Here is a 20,504-nt window from a genome sequence, read left to right on the forward strand (position 1 = left end):
AGGCAAAATGAGTAGATCGCGGAGTGCTGACCCCCCCATCAGGTGCCTCTGGGAGGAAACGCCGGGAGTAAGGCCCATTGTACTCAATGGGGCTTACTCCCAGGTAAGTGTGGCTAGGATTGCAGCCTCACAGCCTAATCCTAGGCATGTCTACTTAGGAGTAAGTCCTGTTATACTCAATGGGGCTCAAGGTGCACCAACATACATTGTACACATAAATGTTATATGTTATGATGGCGCGAACATTGTAAAAAAAACTCTGGTAGATCTCCGGGCCTCGCTGGGTTTCAAAGTAGCTCTCGAGCCAAAAAAGTGTGAGCACCCCTGGTATATAATGAGCATCTATCCTTTCAGTTAGTGAATGGTGTCAGTTTCAAACAGTTTCTGCACAGCATTTTTCCTTAACGACAATCTTCAGTTCTTTGTGACATATGAACAGCTGAAGAATCTGGAGTTCTGAAATCCAGAATATTGGAAAATATTTCTTCTGTTAATGGACTGTCTCCCTCTTCAAGTGCCTTTCAGTGCATTTTTCCACTGTGGGCTGTAATGCTGTCTAAAGATGTTCGCACAAGAATGTTAAATGTCTCAAGTATTTTGGGAAATGTGACTTATTGGAAATGCCCTTTAATTTCATCACTGACAGTAGTCCCAACATGTTGACTTGATGCAAGGTAATGATTGCCACCAAGCCTCAATAGGTGTACGGGCATCTCAGCTTGTGCTCTTTGAATGTAAGCTAATTTTGTAGAGGTCAATGGTTGGTGCATCCAGTGTTCTGAGAAATGTTGCTTCATACCAAAGAATACAAAGTGGTCAAAAAGATGCTTCAGAAGACACCCTTCTGTTCACTGTTGCATTGCACAAGTAGCACTCACACCTCTGGCATCTTCTTAAAAGAACGTGTGATCCTAGCCAAAATGGAAGGAATCAATTTTTTTTTCTTGAAATACAGCTTTTAAGAGTACAACTTAACCTTCAGTTCAGAATTTTAGTTTTCTGTGAGTTAGTGGTCTTCAGCAGTCTTCTAAACAACGCGCACACAGTATAATCCAGAATTAAGCATTGAAAAATCCAATTGACTTCAGTAACCTGGTCTCATGCATTTTTGTTTGAGAGTCCTACTTGCTTTCTAGTAGGTGGGCATAGGATTTCAGCCTTTTGGGCTGGTTCACACATGCATATATGAACCTCTTTACAGTTGGTGGAAATAATTGAAGTCCATGAGAAAGCATTACATGTTGACTCAGTACAAAAGTTCTGTCTGTGGCGTTTGAACTGTAGTAACCTATCTATACGTGCATGTTGTTGTTTTGTGTTGCAGTTGGTCAAGGGTCAGCATATGTAAGTACCCAGAAACACCAGGAACATCTTACTTCAGCATGTTTGTTTACATAGTGTTACCTCGCTTTTGAGAAAATTGCTATCTGCAAGGCCTTTATGTTTAGGAATTTACCTAACTAGTTATACGTGTGTAGTGACATGTCACATCCATATGCCTGCAGTGTGCTGCCTATAAACATTGGTGCACAGATATGGTGACACTGTAGCCAATTATAGCTTCTCAGCACATGTGCTTGTGTACAGTAAGTAAGATTGTCACACGCTTGTTCCTATACAAAAATATCTTGTCTGTAGGAATATAGACGTTTGTGAGGCAGCTCTGAGAAGCTTTTTCAGGTAAAAATATATTAGAACAAAAAACGGGGTCTCTGATGCAGAGAAGCCTCATGGTGGCTGTGATTAGGAACACCATAAGTGTTCACCTAATCAACAAGTTGATATAAGTAAACTTGAGATATGCTGCCTTGGCCATAGGAACTACATCTATAAACAGCATACATTTCCTTCATAAACAAAAATTGCAAAAAATTGGTCTTTTTTTAGGGGGATGGCGACAATCACCTTTTGCTAGGTTGCCAGGTCAGTTTCTCTCCCAAAATTAATAGCATTGTTTGTTACACTTTTAGTTTTTTTGCTTCAATCTCCAGAGAGTTGTTTTGGACTGGATGAATGTGAAAATTTCTGCTTTGGCAACCATCTGCCCTACGTCCTCTGAGTATCAAGTGTGGCAGTCAGTGTATCTGTGTGGAAATGACTGGTTGTTGAAACAGTAATCATTTTTTAATAACACATTCCACTTAAAGCAACTAACAGTTCATTAGGAACGTAACTGATCTTTGTTCAGTGTTTAAAGATGCACAAAAGTGCATTTAGTTGAACGCACAAGTCACTTTTTACTTAAATATTGAAGTTTTGTATGGTTTTTAAAATGCCTTAAGTATAGAAGTGATGGTTTTGTCATAGAACACTTTCTTCATTACAGTTGCATATAAAGTTTGGTAAAATATGTTTATACAAATTATAGAGTACATATTCTCTGAAACTTCAATGGAAAACCCCTGAGAATTTATGAATAGGTAAATCTGTTTATTTCTGCTCCCAATGAAAAATGGTTAGTGGATTATCAGCTTCAGTTCAGTTAATGTAAATACAACTAGAAGATGTTTGATAAAATTGGGTAAAATGGGCTAGTAGTTACATTATTAACCAATTCTAATAGTATCTAGAAGAAGTCTATATTACATTAATTCATGCCTAACTTTCAGGGGCCTAAGCTAATGTTCCAGTTCATCTAGTGGCAAATAAGTATGTGAGTATAGTGGCACTCAGCACTTCCTATACCATGATGCAACTTTATGGTACATCATAGACTTAGGACCAAATCCTATCCAACTTTCCAGCTGTGTGAAGGGGGCATTCTAAGGTAGGAGCAACAGTCATGGAGGGCCTTTGTTCCCTTATCTTGGGGCTGCACTGCGGCTGCATCGATGCTGGAAAGTTGGATGGGGTTAGGCCCTTACTGTGTTTGTACTTCTTTCAAAAATGACCACCTCTTTCTGGCATGTGAGTGTCCATCAGCTGGGGCAGTAGTTCTATCCTGTATCCCAATTGCCACCTTGTTCAGAAGGGAAACTTTCCTGCTCTGGATTGGAAGGAGATTTACACCTTTTAGTTGGGGAAAGGATTTGTTTCTGTGCTGGAGGGTATCTTTTTCCTTGGTCTGAAATACCTCTGTGAACTTGGCCCGTAGAAAGACTTTTCTAAAAGTTAGCCTCTGAAGGTTAAATTGTAATTGTAACTGCAACATGTGACCATTGAGCTAGGTACTTGTCACAAGGTACATGAGGTTAAACACTGCTTCATAAGTAGTATAAGCAAGCCACTTTAAAATTCTACAGAGTTAAATTTATGAATGAGAAATGTGCATAGGTCTTCCATTGAAATGTGTTCATTTCTATTTAAACAATATTAGAATTCTTATGCTGCAGCTGATCTGATGACTAAAGACTGTAAAATGTACTATTTAAATCAAAACAATCATTTTCATGCAACTGATCCCTCGATTATGGTGAGGGATTTTTCAAAGTGTGGTTAATATCCATGTACTGGATCAGATTTGTGTAAACATTTCTTTTGAATGTAATTTGCTTGGTTTGTCAGGCTGCCAATTGAATTGTTTTTAATGTATTTGTTTGCTTATGCAGGTTCTGTAAAATTCAAAATGCATATGTGTTCATTGTTATGTTCATGGTTTATTTTAGCAGAAAGTTTTCTAGTTCTAAAAAAGTACACAGGCAAGAGCATGGCACTGTTTGGTCTGAAGCAGTGACACAAGGTAAAAACATATGTGTGTGAAATTGTCTTCCTATCAGAAAAAAAGTTTTCAGTATATGCTGCAAGACAGAACATGACTGTTTTGTTAATCTTGTATTTTGCAAGTTCATTTGCTGAAAGGGTCCCTAAAACAAAAAAGGAAATATGTTAGAAGCCTGCACAATACTGTGGATGTCAGATTACAATAAACATGCCGCTAAAGCAGTGGTATTCAAACTGGGGTGTCATGATGCCCTAGCCTGTGGGTCCTGGCCTCTGCCCCATGGGGCAGCCATGAGACAGGGGGAAGGCAGCGGTGCAATCCACAGGATCGCACTGCTCAGGGGGGCTGCAGGGGCTTGAGTGCACTTGCCCAACCCTCCTGCAGTCTCCCATGGGTGTGGGGAGCTCTGTGCAACCGTCGGCAGGGCTCCCCAGATCAGGAAATGTGAAAGCGGAGCGAATCAGTGAGAAAAAAAGAATCAGTGAGATTTCCAGCCCTCCTAGTGCCCAGTTTAAAGTGCTTCTATTTCAAGCATATCAATACAAAGACCCACCTGGCTTTACAAGTGCAAAATAGAAAACAGTCCTTACCAGTTGAAGCCTTCTTTTTTTGTCCTCCTTAATGGGGGGGGGGGCTGCCTTCTGGAGCACTTGTTGCACTCCAGCTCCATTGGATCATTCTAGTGGACCATTCTAGTGTTCTCACATTCCCCTTTGCCTGGCCTGACCACCAGCCAAGGCATGTCTGCCTACTCGTGAGTAAATGCAAGCATGAGGCTGCTTCGCTTTCCATAGGGCTCAGTAGGGCAGCTGGGAGGGACCTCCTCAGGTGTTTTTTTGGGCTGCATTCATTGGATCAGGACCATTCTGACGTTGTTGGATTCCTCTCAGCCTGCCCTTTCCGACTAATTATGACAAGTATGCCTACTAGCAAGTAAACACGTGATACGGCTCACTTTCACTTTCCATAGGGATCCATTCATTTTTTCTTTCTGGTTTTTTGGCCTTAACTTTTGAAGGAAACGAGTTATTTCGCTCTGGTTTTTAGCATTGCATTCTGCTGGACATTCCACATCCAACTGTGTATGTCATGATGGGGTAGCTCCTAAAGTCGCAATTTTAGCATGTTACCCCCGGCGCGTCACCCAGTGCGGCCCGCACCCCCCTAGCGACGCCACTGCTTGTGAGGCTCAGTTTCACTTCCCATGGGCAGAGGTGTTTGTTTCTGGTGTGTAAGATAGCATTACAGGCTACATCTTACTGAACACAATGGGCTTACTTCTGATTAACCCATTTTTGCCCTGCCCACAGATGTATACATTTGATCTCTCTTGTGTATATGCAATACTGGGCAGAAATGGCTTAAAATAAATACAGGTGCAGCCTTGTTATCTGCAGTCTTAATAGGCAGCAGCTTCCGAATCTGGGGCCTAGGGATGGACCTGAGCTCCTGGAAGTCCCGAAGATTGTCTTTGTTCGCATCTAAGTCTTTCTGAGGCCTGAGAGACTGCACGTAGCCTCTACAAGCCTCAGAAAGGCCTCCGGAGATCTTAGAAAGGTACTTCTGCTTTTCAGTTCTGGTTGTGGCTGGAGACTCTTGAGTCTGAACCCACAGATTTTAGTATCTGTGGGTTTTGGTGTCCACAGGAGTTTGTATGGGAACAGGGGGTATGGGAACACTGCAACACAAATGTAAATACCCCCCCCCCTGCCCCAGGGTACCTTGTCAGCTATCAGCTTGTCAATTTCACAACCCATCAACATTCCAGGGTAGGATCAGTTTGGGAAATGCTGAACTGATCAAAATTCAACATTTCTGCATCATAAGTTTCTATTGTTTATATTACCCAATCTTAGCACTTACACTTGCCTCCCCTGGTGCTCCAGTGGGGGAGGGGTACGAGCAAGTGAGTGGCAACCAAGTTCTAGCACTGAAGGGGGCAACTACAAAGGGAGTGTAACCCCTTTGGGCTTAGGGACACTGCTATGGGGCCAGGTCCTTTCCATTGGTGTAAGTGGCCCTCAGTAGGGGTGTATATCATATTCACTCTTTTTGCAGTTAAGTCTAATAATCTCAATCTGCCTGTGAAAATGATCATTCTGTCCCACAATGTGGGCGGGATGAACATAATGTATTTCCTTTTAGATGAAATTCATCAGCAGCAGGATCCTGGTTTTCTCTGGGTCATCTGTCCAGTAGTGGGCTCTCCTTATTCATGGGCTTGGCATCCATGGATGCCAAGTCTGGCTCAGAGGGCCTCCCAAATGATACTGGAAACACTTCTGGTTTGCATCCATGACATCTAGTCACATAGAGGAGGTATTTGAAGGCTGGGGAAAGCCTACAGCCCACTCCACAGGCCTTTTCTGGCCTCAGAATGTCTCCTGGACACAACTGGAAGCTGCAGACATGAACTGGAAATGGCTTCTGGTCATGTCTGGGAGGCCTTCTGAAGAGGCTGGGAGGCCGGCACAACCTCTGGTGTGGCCCCCAGGTGAGTCCTTGCAGTGCCACAACCCCTACCAGATTTCATTATCCATGGATTTTGGTATCTGCAGTGATCATGGAACCAATCCCCCATGGATACAGAGGACCCCACTGTATGTATTTTTTTTAAAAGAAACTCCAAAGTAATCAACCAGTAGCATTTGGTCCTATAGCAAGTAACACTTGCTCCCTGTGACTCTAACGAGATTTGTGATCTTGGTTCACAACTTCAAGCCTTTCTTTTAAGAACCTTTAGTTCTGCAGATGTTGAAGAGGATCTGTGACTCAGAACTACATGTCACACAAGAGACAAAGCAAGAAACAATATATTGTCACAGAGGTGAGTTCCCCTGCTGTTTCTTCTGTTGCAACTTCACAGGGGAGTGAATGGATGTTGCTTTGAAGTGGGATCCTTTTTCTGATAGATCAGGTGTTTTGAAATGTGTGAATAAAGTTTTAAACTATTTGAAGCTAGGAAAGAGAGTTTAGTTTCTCAAGCTAGGAATAAAACTGATAAAGCAGACACCAGGATGGAAAATTACAACTTTGGGAATAAAAAAGGTACCGTAGATACTCAGGTTTAGTACATAACATTTTTGCCAAGTAACCAGGCTCCAATTCTCACTTCCCCTTACCTCCGGGTCAATCAGAGGGCAGAGCCTTTCAATTCTGAACATTTTCTTTTCTCTGCTCAGGCAGGCTCATTTACATAAGAACATAAGAACAGTCCCACTGGATCAGGCCATAGGCCCATCTAGTCCAGCTTCCTGTATTTTTCTGAAATGCAGGAGCATACAATGGGGGGAGAATATGAGGCAAGTGATTCTGGACTTTTGGAAGGTATGGACCAGTGAGGGGAGGGACAGTAGGAGAGGTGCTAACTGCAATTATGAGAGGAGGGGGGAATGTGCCTGTGGGAGGGGGTGGGTGGGGGAGAGGAGGAGAGAGAAGTACCAATTGCCTGCTCATGTATTTGAGAAAAAAGAGTGCAACCAAAAGCCCAGATAAGTCGAGGGCAGGTTTTGAGCCAACAATCATGGAATTTTCTATGACCCTTGGATAAGTCGGGGGGGGGGGGTTAAACTTAGGGGGGTGTCTGATTGTAGTTTTGTCTGATTTTACCTGAGGCCAGATCCTGAAAAATAACGTACCAGTAATTGTTACCTAAGAACTGTACAGTCTCTAATTTATTAAGAACATAGTAAAAGATCATAAGATACATTTTTATTCTTTTTAAATTCTGGTCTTCACCACCTTTTTGTAAGCACTATCAGAGTAAGTGCACTGTAAACAACATACCAGTAAAACACTGGTTCCCAACCTGGGATTCATGTAACCCTAGAGGCACTCAACAGGACCTTTAGGGATACTTGAAAAAGAATGGCATAATGCAGGTCATGCTCCAGAATGGTTTGCAGGGCCTGCAAGGCAGGAAGGGAGGTAGCTAGTTGGCTGTGAAAGCCCCACTAATAGCTAGTTTTCGGTCATCAATTCATGTATGCACCAGTGATTGAAAATCAGCACAGTAAAAAAGCTGAAACTTTTTAAATTTAAATAAAATTTTTAAATGTCAATAAAACATAGGAGGATAAAGTGGAAAGCAAGTTTTTCTACTTTGTTTAAATTAACCCTGTACTTAACCCAACTTCACAGTTCACAGCAGAGAGATGAGCTGCATATATTTGCAACCCTTTTTACTCAGAAGTAGGCCCACTGCTTTCCACGGGTGTTATTCTTAAATAATGGTGCACTGAATTGTAACCTGGAACTTTATTTCTAATGGAAAGGAGGTTCCCATCCTGGTGTTGGGAAAAAAAAAAGAGACTTCTGCCAAATTCATGCAATTGCAAAAAGAAACCAGGTTGCAGCAGCATTTGTAAAAGAGGAGAATAAAAGGTTAACTTTGGCTGGAATTTCCCAGGAAAGTTACTATAGAAAGTAAGGATCTCTGTATTGCTTCTGATGGGCAAGAGGTGCATGCCTGAGTGGAGAAAGGAAACTTTTCAGAGTTGAAAGGCTCTGCCCTCGGATTGACCCGGAGATAAGGCAAAGTGAGAATTGGAGCTTGATTACTTAACAAAAATTTTACATACTATAGACAATCTACGGTACTAATGTGATTGAAATTCATTTCTGCCCAGCACACAGGTGTACACATTTGATTCCTGTTGTATATATGCAATGTTGGGCACAAATGGCTTAAGCTTTAATGAACCTTAATGCTGCAGTGTGGATGACCAGAGGGAAGTAGGCTACCTCAAAGAACCCTTACAACAGTGGTTCTCACACATTAAGCACCGGGACCCAGTTTTTAGAATGACAGTCTGTCAGGACCCACCAGAAGTGATGTCATGACCAGAAGTGACATCATCAAGTTGTCAATGTTGATGAATGCTGAAAATGCTGAAAATGTTTAACAATCCTAGGCTGCAATCCTACCCACACTTACCCAAGAGTAAGTCCTATTTACTATCATTGTTAAAAGCATCTTCATAGGAGCCTGTTAAAAGTATGGATCTGTGACATTTCCCCAAATGCAGTCACATACCTTGGTAGCATTAAGTCTAATATATTAAAAATAAAATATTGAAATGTATGGCGACCCACCTGAAATTGGCTCGCAACCCACAGTCTGAGAAACACAGAAGGTCTGGGTAAACTGTTTAAATACCCAGTGATCCCCCCCCCCGGGGGGCTGGGGATAAGAATAGGCCCTCAGTTTGGCTGTACTTGTCGTAAGAGGTGACTAAACAGCCACCGGGTAGATGGGACTCGTCAGCCTGGGAAGGCAGCTCATCTGAGAGAAGGAAAACTCTGATCCCAAACCTCCACTGCCTTGTGGCTACATCCAGTTAAGGAAAAGACTTCAGGAGTCAACCTCGAGGCAAAATCTGGAGCTGGAGTCCCTGAGGCAGTTCATGGCTGAACACAGTCACGTTCTGGCAACTTCTGCGATGCCGCTGGAACCAACCGTATTGGCCTCTTCCTTTCCATTGGACCATTTCAGCGACGTGGAGAGGGGGGATTTGCTGCATGGGTAACAGCCTATCCTCCATATCTACTTTACCCAGGCTTCGCGCACTGGAGAGGACACTCTGTTCCGGAACCACCATTCAGAGCGCGATAGCGTGGTCTTCCAAGACTGAAGGATCCCCGCCCCCGCCCCCGTAGCTGAGCCTTGGCAGTGGAGAGGAGCAGGCAAGGAAGGAGGTGGGAGGGAAAGCACTCAGTGGCTTGCAAGAGTGGACAATGCTGTAAGGAGGTGGGATGTGGGCAAATTGTGCTCCCTGCAGTCTGGGACACTTGGGTAGCTCTGGCCTGATGAACCCCAGTGTTACACCAACCATAATTAATGTTGTATTATCCCCAATAAGCTAGAAAAATTACACCAATTTTTGGAACCTTGCAACACTTTAGGTTGCTTTGTACAAAGGATGGAAAGTGAAATCTCCTGATCCACAAGTTTCTGAAAACAGAGCATGCACGGATAGCAGATAAGAATAACATAAGACACCTCAAATGCCTGCTTTGACAGGCATTTTGTCATTGTGATTTTTTTTTCCTTTTTAGTTCAGAAATGACTGACTAAAAATAATGTAGGTCTTTGTCTGCAGTCATTTACTTTCCACAGATTGCAGCCTGGGTATAGCGAGAAAGTGCCCCATTAAGTGTGTTGAGACTTTGCTCTGGGGAAGTGGTAGTGACTGTAACAGTCTGATTAGATTCCTTATCACATAATTGGTCAAGGACATCCTGATTTCATGATGAGCTGCAGCTGTGAGTTTCAGGAAGGGAGGGGGCAAGATGCCATGAGTAAGTAGCCACCACTCATGTAGCCTACTGGAAGGTTCAGCAGGTTCTGACTTCTTTTGCAGGGGGGTGAGAGTGAGGTATAAAGATCCACCATTTTACCCGGAGCTCTTGCTCATCTCCTGGATTTTCGCTCTGCCTGTTCTCTTGTCTCTTGGCTATGCCTTTTGCCACTGCTCTTCATCTAGGACATTTGGCTATGCTGATTGTGGCGGTGGGGAAGTGTGTTACACTTGGTGAGAGATAGTGTTAGGAGCTAGCTTTTATTGTTCTTTATGTGACTGAAGATTGTCCATTATGCTGTTCTTGTTCTTTCTACATGCCTGTCTTTTCTTTGTGTGTAACCACCTGCACTTTCTAGAATAAAGCACTTGCCTTTTAAGGTGTGTCTTATTGAGTATAGTGGGGGTCTGTGGATGTATCTGCAGCTACCATACACCCTGTTTAGGCCCCTTACTTGTACCGAGGCTTTGGCCAGAGCTGAGCCAGGGTAAGGTCAAGAATTGGACTTGACATTTATTTGAATTGCCAGAACAGTTTCTTTATAAATGTGTATGATAACGTTGGAAGTTGCCCATCTGGTTCATGGAGGTGTGAAACAGCAAGCTGGATTAGGGCTAAATGGCCTCTAGAAGCTATCAGGGTCAATTGGTATATGGGCCTGATTAGCAGTACACTGTCATAATACTCATTAACAGTCTTTGCCCTTCAGGGGAAGGGGAAAATCACAGCACAATCCTATCTGTGCAGTAATACTGGCGGATCTCACAACCTGCTAGCATATTGCACAGGCTGCTGTTGCACCAGCTGCCACACTGGTCTGCAGCCCGCAGCTGGTAAGCCCTGTGACACCAGCAGCAGTCCACAGATTGGCCACTGATGCAGATATGTTGGTGGTGGAGGTGGACTGGGCCAGGGTTGGTATGGGGCAGATCTTGGCAGTAGCAGTGTTTACAAGACCTGGAGCCCCTGTCCTGGGCCTGACATCCCCTGCAGAGGTTCAGATTTATGCTAGCAAAATAAGAACATAAGAACAGCCCCACTGGATCAGGCCATAGGCCCATCTAGTCCAGCTTCCTGTATCTCACAGCGGCCCACCAAATGCCCCAGGGAGCACTGGAGTTAGGCCCATAGGGAACAAGGGAGCAGTAGAGAAGGTGAGTGGAATTGGAAATAACAGATGAATCTGGAATTGACCTGCGTAGTGCAGGGATAATGATGCAGCCCCTACTGCATTCCATGGGCTGGCTGGGAGATGTGAGAAGACTCCTTTAGTGTATTCATTCCTCTGATACATTCCACTTTTAGCTCCCTTGTTATCCTGGTCAGCCAGCTTGGCTGCATAGTTTGGGAGGGATGGGAGATATTGCTTTTTATTTTCTCTCTTGTCATTTGCCATTATAGCCTCCTGCCTCATGGCCATTTGCTGGGTGATGTTTTCAAGTTTACAAAAGATTTCTGCTATTGTTTTCCCAGTCAGAATGGAATGTTCTCCCCAGCCCCATTTTTTCATTATCTTGTGCCTTTTGTACTGCACAAACGGGAACTTTGTTTAATAAATTAAAATTGGTATTTTCTCCCAATTTGGGAGAGGGAATGGGTCGTACTGAGCTTTCTCTTAGTCCCCCACAGGCTGCTTCTGTTTCTGTATCTTCTATTTCTGTATCCAACACTTGGTATCTCTTTACAGAAGCCTGAGCAAACAAATCACTTACAGTTTCAGATTCAGTAAGGGTCCAAGACATAACTGCTTTGCTGTTTTAAAAGGGGAAGAGTGACCTGGAGAGGTTCTCTGTCTTTTCCTTCTCTTCCCCATTTCTGCAGGACCCAGCAGCCGACACTCAACGAGCCAGGCAAACTGTCCGCAGCAAGGCAAACAATCCACCAAAATTAAAACAATCCTTGAGGCTGATACAATAGTCAGGAGAACTATTAAACTACAATATCTGCCAAGGTTCCTAATTTTAAAATTGGGCAATTCTGTCCAGTTAAAATATAATTAAAAAAGGATAGTCATTGGCTCTTTCACTCCCGACACTCCGGCAGCCATCTTGAATCTTTCCCGAGATGTAAGTAAATTTTCACCCACCTCCTCTGCCAGTAAATTTACAGGCATCCAAGGAAAGTGCTTTCAGCAAGTTTGTGCACCTACATAACAAATACATATCTTTGGGCGAGATCCTGACAGCACTCTAGGCCAATGCAAGTCCCTTGCACCAGCCTCCGGCTGTCACAGAAGTATCATAAGGCACTTATGTGCTACCACGGGAAGAGGCAGGCTGGTGCACAAAGGTGCACCACTCTCCAGAGGCTGAATTTGGCCTCCGTGGCACCAGCATAAGGTACATTTGCACCAGTGGCAGGCCACTGGCATGGAGGTCTGGGGAGGGGCATTCCAGTGGCATTTTGGGGTGGGAGAGGGAGGGTGGCAGGCAGGCCTGTGGGCAGACTGGGCCCAGGAGGAGGGTGGTGCCAGGGTCTGGCACTGAGGTCGGATCATAACATCCCTCCTAGGTGGCCTAGCCTAGCGCTGGGCTGCTCAGATCTGTGCAGCCTCTTTAGGTGGCAGAGATCGAAGTAGCCCCCTTTGGGCCGCTGCCGTGTTACCCGGGGTAAGGGGAATCACTTTCCCTTGCCCCGGATTGTGTCACAGCCAGCCCCATCCTTGCTCTGGATGCAGTGCAGGCCAGCCAGCCTGCCTGCTCCAGGGCAGGTTAGGATTGGGCTGTTTGTATATGTATTAAGTTCAAAGTTTATATTGGGTCAGTTAGGATTTTACTTTGGAGTGGGGAATATGTTGGGAATAATAGGTATGCTATCCCTTTCAGGTAGGGTTGAATATTGGAAATGGCAGTAAATGGACCCATTCATCCAAACATGCCTTCAATACTTTCAACTTCTAAATTAGGATTATTATCCCCAAATTCAAAGAGACTTTGAAATTGACCAGTGGATATTCCTTGGAGGACTGTTTTTATGGAATTTAGAATATAGATTTGCCCAAAGCAGCCCTATACAATTCAAGCCTACTATTCTTCTTTAAAGGAGTAGACCACTTTCATATGTTCAGTCTCTAAATATTGTGGAAACCTGTTTTGGTCCAATGGACCAACCATGACACTTCTAAAACTTGTTTAGGGCGTGTGTCTTACATGGCTCCATTTTGGCAGAACTGGAGCAAGCCTTCCTAATGCAGATTTAAACGAGATCAACTAGATACACTGCTAGATAAGATTTGGACAAGGGCATGAGTGCTAATGTTTTTATGATATAGATCAGAGGTCTCCAAATTTTTCAGTATGAGTGCCTGAAGGATAAAAGTCCTACAGAACAGATACTTGGAAATTAATCATAAAATATCAGTAGAGCAAAGCAAAAACTAATTTTAAAGGTGACATATTACTGGGAGCCTTATTCTCATTGGACATGTTAAAACACATCTAAACTCTGGAAGACTTAAGGTTATTTAACCCATGATGTACTTAGTCTGATCTACCCTGTCAGTTTCACAAACCACCAAAAAATTGGATTGTCAAACTCCCCTCTTTGCTGTGTGTGGGGCAGCCTGAGACCATTTTTTCTGGGTCACTTTCCTTTGTAACAGTAAGTACAGTGGGCCACAAACCTACACTTTGAGAACCACTGCAATAGTCACTAAGAGAGCTTGAGAGAGAGACTGTTGGTTAAAGATTAGTTTTTGCAAAAAAAGGAGCATGCCTATTGGTTTCTTCACCTTTTACAAACACTGTTATCTGCATCCATATGAAAAAGAACATAGTTTGCATGTTTATGGCGCACCCCTGTACCTCTGTAGCATTCAAATCCCACAGAGGTACAGCGGTTATAGGCAAATAAAAGTCAATTGGAGGCTGCTTGAGAGATTAAATTTATAATCACACAGAAGATGAGAGTTATTTGAATAGAGCAGGATGGGTAATAAAGATAGCAACCAAGAGTTGAAGAAATATGTTTCCACATATGTTTCCAGAGGAGACATTCAATGGATATGCCAGACCATTATCAATCTGAAAGGTTATAATGCGTTCACTGCTTCTTCTTTGCTGTTTGAGACCATTTTTGCTGGGTCACTTTCCTTTGTATGAGTAAGCACAGGAAACATATGATTTTCATTTGCAGATGTAAAGATTTAGAAGGAATGATATAGTGAAGCAGTTAATACAGGCAGTGTGCTAGTTCAAACATCAAGCCAGGCTCCCAAAGCTGAACCACTTATTTTTCTTTCTTTATAAAAAGTATATTATAAAAGAGAATTGCTGACTTCAAATTTATAATATAATTTAATACATTAAGGGTGCAATCCTTTCGAGCACTGGCATAGCTGTGCCAATAGGACATGTGCTGCATCCTGCAGTTGGGTGTCACTCACGGAGCCCTCCTTAAAGTAAGGGAATGCTTGTTCCCTTACCTCAGAGCTGCAGTGCCCTTATGTCAGTGCTGGAAAGCACTGACATAAGGGGTTAGGATTGCGCCCTAATTCTATTCCAATTAAATGAATGAGTGACATCACTGGAAGTATGCTCCTTGTGTTGCTGCTGTTTAATAAATAACTTCCAGGGTTTCTTTCAAAATAGTTTGAGCTTTGTCTTCCCTCTTTAATACTTACCCAAGCTGTTCATTTTGCCATTACTGTAAAATAGTATGGTTTTCCCCTCCAATTCACTCACAGTTGGGAGTCTCTCTCAATTTCCATTGTGTCTGGTGTAACACATTTTTGCTGCCACTTAGAAGAAATTAACCTCTATATACAACTGGTAATAATTATGAACGTTCTTGGAACATAGACATTATCAACATTCTTTGTATAAGATGTACATTCTTTGTACAGAAACAAAAGATCTAACCCCAGCTTAACTGTTGTTTTTTTTATGGCATTTTTAAAAAAATCAAACTTCACTTAGCACAGTCACATGTCCACCATAAATGAGAACAACCCATGCTCTTCTTACATTGTCTTCACTAATGTCATATCAAGAATTTGTCTTGGGTCATATGCCAACTACTTATTCTGAACCATTGTTCTTTTATACTTGAACATAAAGAAAAATCACTTCCTTTTAATCGGATATGTTCCCATATATCAAAACATGTCTTGATTCCATTTGATCAGACAATGATTCACTGGTTTCTCCTCACAAAGAAATGTCAAAAGGATCTGACAAATTTTTGACAAGTCACGCTCCCTGTCTATAAAAATTGATTTAAATTCTGCATTTTTTCTCAGAACAAATCCTCTCTCCTTTAATTTCTTAATGAGCAAATTTGAAAATATTCATAGCAGAGTGGATATGGCAAATAAATCTTTAATTCCTTCAAGATACCGAACTGAGGATTGTTGCACAAGTCCTTATATTGTTCCATATCCCAATTTCACAAAGATCCAACCCACTGACTATACCAGGAGTCTCCAAACATTTTGGTCAGAGGGCCGCATCAAATATCTGGCGTGGTGTTGAGGGCTGGAAGAAAATTTAAATATAAAATTTATATAAATAAGTTAGAGATGGAATTTAGATGAGTGAATAAATGAATGAATGGGCTCATTCATTCAACCTCTCTGGCCCTCAGAACACCTTCCAGGCACAACTAGAGCACAGTTCTGGTCATGTACAGTTGAGTGGGCCAGAGGCTTTCAGGGGACAAGAGGCTGGCTGCGGGCCAGATAGAGGCTTGTCGTGGGCTGCATCTGGCCCCCGGGCAGGGGTTTGGAGACCCCTGGACTATACTAAACTCCAAAAATCACCATGCAATTGGGGACTTAGCGGGGCTAACTCTATGATGAACATGTCTAACATTTTTAAAATGTTGTTGGTTATTCCAGGATATTTCAAGTATTTGTTATGTTTTCTATTTCTCCACTTTAAACTCTGCAATATTCCAGATCAGTTGGCACTCCATCTTTTTGATCTGCAGTATCTGTTTTGTGATCCACTGTAGACTATTGGTGTGGTAATATAACTAAAGATTTGGCAAATCTTCCCCACCTTTCTTTTTGTCATCCTCTGGATGACAATAAACTTTTCTTGGTGGTGAAATCCAGAAGGGATTATGAAGAGCTCCAAAAGGATGTCTCTAAACTGGAGAATGGGCAGCAAAATGGCAGATGCACTTCAAAGTAAGTGTGAAGTATGCATATCGGGACAAGAGATCAAAATTTCACATGCATGTGGATGTGTTCTGAGTTCCTGTGACAAAACTGAAGAGAGAGCTTGGGGTCCTGATGGACAGCTCAATAAAAGTGTTGACCCACAGCTGGATTACAGCTGGATTGCCCAGTTCTGGTCACAAAATCTCAAAAAGTATATAGTGGAACTGGAAAAAGTGGAGAATGTGACCAAAATGTTTAGTGAACTGGAGTCACTTCCCTTACAAGTACAAGCTGCCGTGTTTGGGCCCTTCCTGAGTCCAGTCTGCCCTCCTCTTGGCCCCCATTGCTACCTGCTCACCCCACCCCATTCTACTCCCTAATAGGACTTACCAGGGTTAGTGGGTGGCCGGAGTCCCCTGGCATGTTTAGCCAGCCACTCCAGGGGATGTGTTGCCGTATGTTAGTGATCGTCCCAGTCCTAGGCTGGATACCTTCAGCAGCTGGGGGAGGGGGTGTATAAAATGGCTTAGAGGTGACTGGGTAAGCAGCGGTGATGGAGGGGTCTGAGGGAGGGTCTGAGGTTGATACAGCAGGGTCAGGGAAGAGTGGATACATAGGGAGTGGAGCTGAGTGGGTTGGTTGGTTGCCTGGATTCAAGGGAGGGAGCGGCAGAGGTTCTGAGGCGGGCGGAGCTGGCTCCTCCTGAGCAGGGACACAAACGGAAGGAGGAGGGTAAGAGGAGTCAGGAGCAGGCACCGGGGGATGTGGGGAAGAGGAGGACAAAGGAGGGATGGTGGAGATGGATCCCTCGAGCCGGACATGGCAGGAGAGGGAAGGGGTTGCTGTGCAGAAGTGGGTGGATGGCAGGGTATCCGATGAGGAGGGGTGGGCAAGTAAAACACTGGGTACATTGGAGGAGAGGTGAGGGAAGGGCGCCCTGTTGGTGGGAGTGCTGGATAGATAGGAGGAGGAGGCGGCTGAGGTGCAGGGATGGAGGGTGACGAGGGGGGAAGGGTTGTCAGAGAGACAGGGAGAGCCCCTTGAGGTAGCCAATTGGGGTTAGCTTTGAGGGGGGGTGCGGTTGGAGCCTCAGCCACCAGGGTCTGTGCAGAGTTTACAAGTTCTACATCTAAACATTCAATTTTATATTTCTTTAAGAGCTCAGGTCTTTTTTTCAGGGAAAAAAACAATTGCAAATACTCAATGTCTAATAATAATAATAATAATAATTATAATAATACAGGTATTTCTATACTGCCTTTCTTGGTCCTCAGATTTCTCCTTAGACTTTATTCAAGGCGGTTTACATAGGCAGGCAAATTTAAATCCCCATAGGGATTTTTACAATTTGAAATAAGGTTTCTATCTTTCAAGAAACCACAACATTCAGATGTTTCTTTCTTGATCTGGTCGCACATTCTGGCCTCCATCCTCCCACGCTCAGAGCAGATGGAATAGCTCGGCTCAGCTTGTCAACTGCTTCAAGGTCATACAGTACCGGTGGCCTCAAACTGGCGACCTTCAGATGTTATCTTCAGGCAAATGGAAGCTCAACCCTCTAGACCAGACCTCCTGCCCATTTCCCTTTCCCAATGCCTTTCCCATTTCCTGGAACCATTGAGACAGGATCAATAACATATGGAAATTAAGGGTACCTTCCCTTGGCCATTGGAAATTCTGAACCGGCCAGTAATTTACCCATTCAGAGGCACACCTCCTAATCAGACCCTTCATGGTGGTGGGGTTTCCCCCTCCCAAATCCACAAAGTTGTCCAAAATATATTTCAAAAGATCCCTTTCTTCTGGCTTAGACTTAACTTGTCCCATCTTAATTGTCACATGCTCGCCTCCTGCCTGGGAGTCTGGTCTCAGTGGGACCGGCTATCCAAAACAGTGACTCATTCACGGCCAGACCTTCAAAACTTCGGGGTTTGCTGCCTTGACACACACACTCAGATGTTTCTTACTTTTGCTTCGTACATAATTGTACGTCTCAGTCACACAACACTCAGTCAGGCAGAGACCCACGTGGCCTTGCTCTGAAATCACGGAGATGGGCACACACACACAACACAGCAATATGTACAATAATATAAACACAATCAGCAATATGTACAGCAATATAAACACAATCACCCTCCTCACTGAGGCCCCACACTAGGACCTCCCTTCAACCAGGGTTCCCACACTAGGTTCCCACAGAGCATTCTCACCTAAGTGCGCTGTACTTTCCCGCGGGTGAAGTCCGGTCCTCCTGGGCTCTTTCTTTAGCAGAAGGAGACGGTAGGATCCAGAGACAACCCAGCGCCAGGACACACAACAAAGGGTGTGGGAGCTGGCTTACTTTACCTTCTGGTGGTGTGCTGTCCCCTGCCGTGCCTTCGTCTTGGTTCTCGCAGAGCCTTGCCTTCCATCCGAGTCACGGCACCAGAAACTGTTCCCGAATGGGAGATTATGGAGAGGCAAACAACAGACAGGAGAATTCAGAGGACTTCTGACAAAGTAAATGTTTACTCATTTGCAAACGGGACCCCCACACACAGGTGGAGGACCCCGAAGAGTTACAATAATGCAGGTTTTATAGAGCATTCTAAATAGAGGAGGGGTAGCAAGAACAAAGAGAGAGAGGAAAACATCCGTGGGAATAATAACACATAAGCAGGCAGAAAAGCAAAATCGGCATCCATTATCACTTTGGAATGTTTGGTCAGAAGGACCATACAATGTGCACTGACAGGTTATTTATATTTATTATTGACAGTTTGGTAATCAATCACACTGTTTGTCCTTAGTCCTTCCAGGGTCTCACATCCTTGGTCTATTTGTTTATTGCCATCTGTTCGTCCTTGGAGGCCCATTACCAGGCTTATCCTATAGCCAGCTTGTTTTCTGAGAAGAATATTAGATGCTGACTGGTAGCATTCCCAGACAATGCTGGGAATTGTCCCTCTAACAATGGTCAGAGAGGGGCTTTAAGCCAGAGAATTGGGCCTTGTGGGTATTTCAATATTGTGAGCTGGGCATTTTGGGGACAGATGTGATGTCACAACTGGAAGTGACGTAACACCTGGGCTTTTAAAAAAGTGAATAATGGGAGGAACCCATCTCCTCCTCCCCCCCCCCCCAGCAGCTTGCCACCTACTTGCTCTGCTACCTCCCCCAGTTAGTGGCATAGCTAAGGTATCTCTCTGCTACCTGGGTCAAAGAAGATTTGTAACCCCCCCCCGGACAAAATCAACTTAATTAAGTAAATAAATAAAAAGTGTTCCCCTGATTGGTTCAAGACATTGTGCAGGGGTGAAGAAGGATGGTTAGTCTCCCTAAATATAAGGTTATTCTCCCTAAATATAATATTAACTCCTGCTAAATATAAGCAGGGCACCACTTGAAGAAGTGCCTTTTTACCCAATTAGCAGGGGTTTCTGTATACATGGAAATGAGAGCTGACTCATATTAACACCTTACTGGTTTCATGCTATATCATGATAACATGTCATTGCAATATGTCAATAGCATAATAATATGACATTGGCTCTCAGAACAATCAGTCTCATAGGTCATTTGAGTTAAGAAAATGCACGTTTTGTTCCATAAGGCGGTTGTGTTTTCATTTTCTGATTAATTGGCCATAACTTTTTATAGAATACAGATATTCCAGTGCGGTTTGATTCATTGCATTCTGCATTAAATTACCTTTCCAATGATTTATAACATGATGGTATTATTCATACATACCAAGATTTTTACAATTTTGGTCACTAGTGTCAAGCTCAGCTTGTTGCCCCCTTAAAGCTTGATGGCCAGTGCAACTGCTACCCCTACACCTCCTTACTTATGCCACTGGCAGGGAAATAAAAAGGCAGCTGAACAACACACAGCTGAGCTGAAATCTTAAACAAGGCATTCCCAGTGGTGTAGCTGGAGGGGGGGTGGAGCACCCAGTCCAGCAGGGAGCCTAAGAAATTCATTTTGGCAGAGAAATAAATATACCTGCAACTATCCAGAGGAACATACTGTGGTCCCTCTGGTCCCAGCCCCTGGTAAACCACTGCGGGATGCCCGGTGCAGCTCTGTTTTGCTCCCCCCAACAGGAATGCCTCTGAAGGGAGGGGCCGCTTGCACACTGCTCTGAGGCTCCCTGCCAGACTGGGTGCTCAGCTGCCCCCTCCAGCTATGCCACTGGGCATCCCCCAGTGGTTGACCAGGGGCTGGGACCACAGTATGTCCCTCTGGATAGTTGCAGGTATATTTATTTCTCTGCCAAAATGAATTTCTTAGGGCTACTGGAGGATATCATGGAACTAGAATTAGAATCTGTCATCTTCAGCAACTGTCTGATGGACAAGAGCATTCTGAGGCAGTTAGGAGTGTCAGTTGGGGAAGTGGAGTCAGCTGGAATCAGGTGTGAGAGCAAAGCAGTCTGTAGAGACAGGGACTTTT

General features: G+C 43.8%; 1 protein-coding gene across 4 annotated transcripts in view; it reads left to right on the top strand.

Annotated features, from left to right (window-relative positions):
- SLC25A30 (solute carrier family 25 member 30) overlaps positions 1–3,894 on the top strand; it is a 35,935-nt gene extending 32,041 nt beyond the window's left edge. For all 4 annotated transcript variants that reach the window (XM_066619009.1, XM_066619010.1, XM_066619008.1 and 1 more), the window contains one exon: positions 419–3,894. In XM_066619009.1, coding sequence (XP_066475106.1) covers positions 419–460 — 42 coding nt within the window. In that variant the 3' untranslated portion in view covers positions 461–3,894. The remainder of the gene's footprint in view (positions 1–418) is intronic.
- Positions 3,895–20,504: the final 16,610 nt, after the last annotated feature.

The sequence above is a fragment of the Tiliqua scincoides genome, chromosome 3 (genome assembly GCF_035046505.1).
Source record: "Tiliqua scincoides isolate rTilSci1 chromosome 3, rTilSci1.hap2, whole genome shotgun sequence".
In the NCBI taxonomy this organism is placed as follows: Eukaryota; Metazoa; Chordata; class Lepidosauria; order Squamata; family Scincidae; genus Tiliqua; species Tiliqua scincoides.